The sequence below is a fragment of the Rhopalosiphum maidis genome, chromosome 2, assembly GCF_003676215.2.
Source record: "Rhopalosiphum maidis isolate BTI-1 chromosome 2, ASM367621v3, whole genome shotgun sequence".
Taxonomy (NCBI): Eukaryota; Metazoa; Arthropoda; class Insecta; order Hemiptera; family Aphididae; genus Rhopalosiphum; species Rhopalosiphum maidis.
Window position 1 is genome coordinate 26,036,518 of NC_040878.1, and position 8,051 is coordinate 26,044,568.

At 23.0% G+C, this 8,051-nt stretch overlaps 1 protein-coding gene across 3 annotated transcripts; it reads right to left on the reverse strand.

Annotated features, from left to right (window-relative positions):
- Positions 1-851: 851 nt before the first annotated feature.
- LOC113551655 (small G protein signaling modulator 3 homolog) lies at positions 852-7,590 on the reverse strand. Of its 3 annotated transcripts, XM_026954031.1 has the most exons (17): positions 7,570-7,590; positions 7,293-7,379; positions 6,846-7,072; positions 6,235-6,327; positions 5,845-5,999; positions 5,249-5,459; positions 4,694-4,824; positions 4,393-4,626; positions 3,870-3,964; positions 3,645-3,790; positions 3,457-3,566; positions 3,191-3,370; positions 1,955-2,065; positions 1,725-1,892; positions 1,508-1,650; positions 1,205-1,365; positions 852-1,139 (listed from the first exon to the last, which is right to left on the reverse strand). In XM_026954031.1, the coding sequence occupies exons 2-17, from the start codon at positions 7,353-7,355 to the stop codon at positions 947-949; spliced, it is 2,421 nt and encodes an 806-aa protein (XP_026809832.1). In that variant the 5' UTR covers positions 7,356-7,379; positions 7,570-7,590; the 3' UTR covers positions 852-946. The 3 variants fall into 3 exon arrangements, with proteins under 3 accessions (XP_026809832.1, XP_026809830.1, XP_026809831.1); XM_026954029.1 differs by lacking the exon at positions 7,570-7,590 and having other exon boundaries at positions 6,846-7,075; positions 7,293-7,508; XM_026954030.1 differs by lacking the exon at positions 7,570-7,590 and having other exon boundaries at positions 853-1,139; positions 7,293-7,508.
- Positions 7,591-8,051: the final 461 nt, after the last annotated feature.

Consider the following 8,051-nt stretch of genomic DNA (forward strand, 5'->3'; position numbering starts at 1 on the left):
TAGTTTCTACTTTAAGCACAAAAAAATATTTATAATTCTTAAAATTGTGATAAAATATCCAAAAAATATTATTTTAATGAGTTACATTTGTTAGTTATCAATTATTATTAAGATTTAAGACTAAATATTTAAGTTTTTCATCAAAAATAGATGTTTATTCATAATAAAAAAATTCTTATCTTTGTCCCATATTTTCGTATTTTATATCTGGCAACCCTACTTATAATTGGTATGTAAGTAAGTGAGCATAAAATTATTTTATGTCATTACTTATAAATAGTTTAAACATTAAAGAAAAATAATTTTCTGATAACTAATTTGTGTCTTCCAAGATATAAATATTTTGTGTCATTTTGTCGTCTAACACACATATACTAACTACAAGCTATAATCTTGAGGACCAGAACATCGTAGATTTTTTATTTTAGACCAACATATTACAAATATTAAATTAAAACAAGAATATAGTATAATATTGGATAATTTTATTTTGTTCTTAAATAAGAGTTGTAACCTTTACACAGTTTACATACTGTTACTTATGTTACAAAATTCAATAAATAATTCTATATATATAATTATTTATATATGGTTGTACATTTTGACTAACTACAAACAATTAAATATTATAAAATTAACCTATTTCATTCAATTGAATAGTCAAAAATAATGATACTATTATTTATATTGCACTCATTTATACATTTTAAAATTAAAAATGTACAAACACAGTAATAGCTTATAATATTTATATGTAATTATAATAATGGTAAATATTTTAAAATAAAAATCACAGCCACACAAATAAATAATACAGTGAAATAAATGGAAAAAACAACAATTAATAAATTAATAACTATGAGGAATATAAATAAAAATAAATATTTTAGAACTTAAAATACATACAATATTATGTATTTATCGTACAATGGAATTAAATACTATTTTAAAGATCCCAACTAAATAAATGATGTTTTACTAGCATATCTCTAACACCTGCTTTTAATGTCTGAGTATTTTCTTTTTTTGGAGGAAGTTCCCAATCAGGATTTAAATTAAATGGAAATTGTGATAAGACTCTTAATTCGCATTTCACTTGCACCCATCCTGGACTGCAAACAAAACTCCACGGCTGATACCTAATATATAAAATAATTATTTAAAATATTTTAATTTACATTTTTTTTAGTTAGAATTATTTCACCATTTTTTAACAACTTGATCGGAACAACACAACAGCTCCAACCATAGATGTAATGCTTGTTCATTAAGACCAAGACAAACAAGACTTCTTAATTTTACATCCATTTGACAACCAGCTGCATCATGACTTTGGTTAATGCATTGAATACATCTATATAAAAGCTGAAAAACAAACATTCAATTTATTGTTATGAATTATTTAATATTTTTAATTAGACAATTATATTGAAAATAAAGATTATTAATACAAACATTATGCATACATTCCTGAAATTGTATTCAATTAAATAAAACATGTATTTACTTCTTCGGGAGTTAACACTTTGCCATCTTCGTCCAATCTGTATGTTTTACATAACATTAATCTGCTATACACAGAACTATAATCTCTTTCAACTTCGGTCATTGCTGCTTCTTCAATAAATAACCATGGATGACATGGACCGCCTAAGAAAATAAATAATTAATTATTATACCTATTAACTTTGAATAAAGACAATCAATATACAACATATATTTACCCAAAAATGATGGTCGTTTCATTCCATGTTCAAGAACCTGTTTAATAGCTGGACAAAGAGTTCCTCTAACTAAATCTGTAATAGTTTCTGATATTGAATCATCTCCGGCTATACTATACTGTTTACTTCTTTCGTCCAAAAGTTCGACAAATTTTGCAGGAAACCATCCTGTATGTCGTACGTTATTTTAATTGTATAAACTATTTATATCATCTCTAATTAGTTCTTACCACTCAAACCATTTAATTCTCCAACCCAACAATGTTCATCTTTACGGCTAATGATTGTAATAATATCATTTTTTCGAAATCCTAATTCATCATCATCGTGTCTTTCAAAATCTAATAATAAAAGCCAATTATAGTAGTGTATATTATTATAGCAAGAGATTAATTTAATGTAAAACACTCGTTATTTCAAAAAGCACTAACAATTTGCAAATATATAATTAAAAATTTATATTTTGCAACAGAATATTATATATTAAATAATTATACATGTAGATAAAATTATTATTTATCAAGATCAAACTTAAAAAATAAGTATCTTAAGTTTAAATGAGTAGAGTAGTGTATCAACATTTTGCTTGGAACCATACCATTCCACTCATCTAAACTTAAAATACTTATCTCATAAACTACTTGTCCAAAATTTAATTTTTTTACATTGAATTACTTTAACAAATATTTCGCTTTAGAAAGAATTAAAAAATGCATGTTATCATTAAAAAAAGAAATTTAAAAAATGACAATTAAAAATTAAAAATTTTATGTTTTTTAACAATTAAAATTTATTTAAAAATGCAAACAGTTTTTAAAATAATTATTGTTCTACATAATAAGGTTCATCTAATATAAGGTAAGCAAGGTTTTATGGTCCATACTGGTCAAGGCTCACCATAAGATTATATGTTTAGTTTAGAGTTTTATTATTGTATACCAAGTCATATATTTTTATATTTTTTACAGTTTTGAATAAAATATACATAATAATAAATAATAGTTTATGAAGAGGTGGGCAATGAATATATTAAATTTTAACTTAAAGATATAGAATTGTATACGAAAAACGATTTGACAAGACTGTGTATCAGTCTATAATACTTAGTGCATTTTGTGATATTTTTTTTTTGATAAAATATTAGCTATTAAAGTAATTTATTTTACTGTTAATATTATACTAAGTGAATTTAATTTTTAACGAAAATTTTGCATTTATGATATTATTAATACTTAATTATCATAATAATTTTTTTAACTCGGCTTACTATTTATTGAATACAAAAAAAAAAAATGATATGCAATTAATGCTAGAAATCTCTAAAAAAATATTTATCTACAAACTATTTTAAATCAAATTACAATCATACATATTATGTAATAAATGTTGTATTTTAAGTATTTTGGTAGTAAGATAAGTTATTAATATCTAAAATATTATTATTAATTAATAATTTAAAGATTTACCTAAAAGTGCTTTAGCTCTTCTCTTTTTATTTCTTGATACATTTGCATATGTTTCTAAGTCACGTGAGTGACTTTCTTTGGTATAATCTGGTTTTAACGAAAGATTACTAAGTTTAGGATCAACAAACACAAAATGACGAGATACTTGCATAATTGCTTCTCTTAAGTCAACTAAAAATTCTGAAATAATAATTATAATTTTGATTATTAATAATTATTTTGTATTTAAATATTTGATAATATACTAGATAATGATTTTGACAGACCTGTTTGACGAATATTTTTGCATTTTAAAATAACTTTGGAATTATCTTCATTAATTTCATCACCAAAAAGCAATACTTGCATTATTGATCTAGATTTTCGAATTTGTCTCCTAGTAACAAATATTAAAAAATAAGAATAAAAAATATGTTACTTATTAATTATTTAATAAATAAAAATAATTTCTAACCTATTAAGATGTTGTTTAGGTAGATTTGTTGAAGAATTGATATTTGGAACTAAAGCCCCTCCATCGGCCATTAGATATCCTAAATATCGTCTTCGTAAAGCTTCAATTTTTTCATCAGTGATTTCTGGACATACTTCAAAACACACCTAAACGATTGATCATCAATATCTTAGTAATAATATCAAAATAAAATAAAATGTAAGCGATTTATTGATTGATATTCACTTGAAATAATTCTTTAATATTGGATATATTCCCTGGTATATTAGATAATGCATTGAATATATCAGCTGAATTATCAAGTGTTTTCAATAATGGTTCTAAAAATTATAATCAATAAAAATGTATTAGTTAAAATAGGAATATTCCAAAACATATAAGTTTATATGTAAATGTAATTGCAATTTAAAAATATTTATTATACAACATTTACATTTCAATACAAATAATAATTTGTTATAAATATATTATAGAGAAAAAAAAATCAGTAAAGCTGTGTTGAATTCAAAAAAAATAAAATAATCACTCATGTAGTTTGATTTAATCAAAAAAAATATTTAAAAGCAAATACATTAATGTTATTGTTCCTAAATAAATTTTAAAAACAACTTTAAAAATAAAAAAAAAATGCCAATTAAAAACGGATTAGAATAATATGCACATAATGCCATTTTATAAATTAGATACCAAATACATTCAAATCCAAGCACTTAATTATTATTTATTAAAAAATAAAAGTTACATTTACCTTTAGATTTGAGAAGACCAATAGTAATTTGAAAAAGAATAATCGACCCCTCAAAGAATAATAAATCCCAAATTCTTAATAAAACTTTGAAATTAACAACATTGGAAAATAATGTCAAAAACCAGTTAACAGTGATTAAACTCAATTCTATGTCATGTAACCGCAAAAGTTGACAAATTCCTGGTAAACAATTTCCTAATACAGTTTGCAATACTTGTTGATCTGCTTTCACACCTTCAATAAAACAAATATTAAAATTTATGAATTAAAAATGTATTATTATATTGTTCTAGTATGGTACCTATTAAAGTTGTTGTGTAATATAATGCAGGTAATAAATCTTCAACAATAGCACACATTACCCAAAATGATTCTTCCTCTTCAAGTATAAGTAAGAGTGATGCCACAATCATACTGGTTCCTTGGCAATAACTAAACATTATCATTAGTTAATACAAAACAAATTGTCCAGAAAGGAAGTAAGTAGTGATTGGCTGGCGTAATATGAGTACATAACTAAAATTATTGCATAAAACCTTTAAAAAATGGTTGATTTTTAACAGAAATTTTTTTTAGTTTAATCATTGATTAAATATGTATTTAATTGATGGTTTAATCAAGAAAATTGTTATATCTTTTGAAAAAGCAACAGATAAAAATAATTATAAAGAATAAAAGACATAACTACCAAAACAGATTTTAGATTTGAAAAGATGTGTAGTATATATAATTTTGATTAAAAGACAATAAAAGAGATTAAGTTGAGGATTTTTTATAATAATTATTGTAATATTTCTATGACGCTAACCAATAACACATTGTAAACATTTTGTTTAACTGAATTTGTATAAATTACCCAATATCAGGGTAAAGCCAAGCTAGTGATCTCAATACTCTTCGTAATCTTGGAATTCCAGTACTCTGGAGATTATTAAAACAAACATGACTAGGCATGGTGCGCAAAAGATCTTTTTCAATTTGTTTTGATGAAACCAAAGTATCATTATTTGATGATCTTACTATCTCTTTGTAGTTGATGTTGTGTGATTGTTTTTTTAAATATGCACCTAAATTTTAAAACAATAGTTTATTAGATATGAATAAATATAAAACTAAATATTTTAAGAGGAAATTATACCTACATGTGTTGTCTCCATCTTACTAACACATGACAGCAAATTTTACAATTGGAAGAATCTCTTATACTCTGTTATTTTTAGTGAGCTGATAATTTAATTTGATTACAAAATTTAAAATATCAAAAAAAAACTAAGTGAGGTCCTGATAATATTCATACCTTTAAATTTGATAAGTCTAATAACTAGTATTAAAAATAAAATTTTTCTTAATTTAATATTGGTAAAATTATATGTTAGTATAATAAAGAAAACACTTGTGGGTATGAGTAATACACAATATCATCTTAATAATATATAAAAATATTTTACATACCAGAAAATCTCATCCATAGCTGAGGTCTAAGCGAGTGCGGTATACCTTGACGAACCATTGACTGTAATATTTCTGAATGAGGTTTTAAAGTTATTTTTTCTTTTTCTGACAATTCTTTTACATATAAATTTTCAAAATAGCTGATCCATTGATTTCTATTAGAACATTGCAAAATTCAAATTATTTAATAACTATTCCAATAATATAATACACTAGTGTACCGTAAAAAAAAAAAAAAAATAAATAAATACAAATCACAAATTGCAAATAAATGCTATTTTGGAGTTTGAACACTTAAAGTCCAGAACCATATAAATAAACTATACAATAAACTATGGTTGAATAATTATATACATATATATATATTGATATTTATTTTATAATTAGTACCTGTGTTGAGGATCTTCATATATATCATCTGCTAAAATGCATTCCTTTGATGAGTCATTGTGATTTTCGATACGAAAACCAAATTCATCAAACCTAAAAATTAACATAATTATATAAATGTATCAAAATAAATATTAAAAAAAAAAAATTAATTTTAACTAAATTAATGGCTATTTTGCAGAAATGTGTAGCAGAATAGTGGTATACTCAAATAAGCTGGATTTTATATAATATATAAAGCTTTATGTTATACATATTTCAATAAACATGGTTTAAAATTATTTATACAGAATACATATAATAAATGATAATGTGTGATTTCATACATGCTACTTAAATAAATTTAAATTAAATTAAAATATAAATTAAAAAATCTGAGCTCTGAAGTATTTAATCATTTTAACAAAAATAAGTTAGGATAAATTTATCTAAATATTTAGTATGTATATTTAAAATTAATTAACCATTACTATGAATTTAGTAAAATAATTAATAAATGCATTCAGTGGAATTATAAACATAGAAAACATCATATACTTGATTAATTCTCTTCTAATTTTTCTTAATTATGTATTTTAACTTTATATAATAAATTAGAACTTAGAAGTTACCATTGATGACTAGGTGGAGTTGTATTGTCATATTGAGTATAACTAACAACAATATCCTCAGGCCACATAGAAGGAGTTAGACCAGAAAACGGTTTCCCCTTGGTCAGTTTAATGTTGTTACCCCATTCTTTCAAATTATCTAAAGCAAGTGCATTTTTCAATTCTTCATTAATAATAAAATCATTGTCTTCTTCGTCTTCTGTTTCTAGAGCAGTCTCAATCCGAACCTGCTAAACATAAACTTATTAGATATTTTAAAAGAATATTCTAAAAAATATAAATTCAATGATGTTAAATTAAATTTAGTACTTATTTGAATAAATAATAAGAAAAAAATATCTAATTAAATTAAGAAGCATACACTTCTGATTTGATATGAGTAATTTTTATAATTTTATGATACTAAAACAATTAGTAAAACAATTACACATATTTTGAATTACTTACATTATCCTCCTTTCCCAAGTATCCATCATGTGATCGTGTTAGAAATAATTGTTTTAAATCCATTTATAAAACTTTGTAATACAATTTCTATACAAAAATTAAATGGTAACATATGTTAAGATCTAAATGATATCTGAAATCTAAAACTATAAATTATCTAAATCCAAATACATTTTTCCCCTTCATTCTTTAGTAAATGGTAGAACTTATAAATAAAAATATATAAATACATAAAATATATTTATTTATTATAATTTATATATTATTATGTACGTACAAACAATATACGTTTACGAAGTACCTATAGAACCATAGAACTGTACCAACTCATTTGATAGTACGTGTTGTTGTCTTGTTGAGTTGAGTGATATCAAATATTGTATTCAGTGATAACTCGAAAAATCTTAATCCACTCATTCTACAAATTAATACTTTAAATAGGTACTTCTATTTTGTAGTAATTGATTACTTGTTCCAATTTCAGGTTTCAATCGATATTTTCAGAAAAAAGTTCTCTATAAGAATATGAAATTAAAAATAAATATCGTCATCATAATATTATGTAAAACAATTGAATAATAGATAACGATTAAAAAAAATAGTAACCAATACATTTTTTTTTTCAAAAACCTTGTTTTTTAATTAATTTAAATTATGCAAGAAAAATATTTTGAAAAATGTTAATACCACAGGGCACAGATTACATGCAAATGAATAATATAGGTATTAAAACTTTTATATAATAGTACTCTTTAAAAC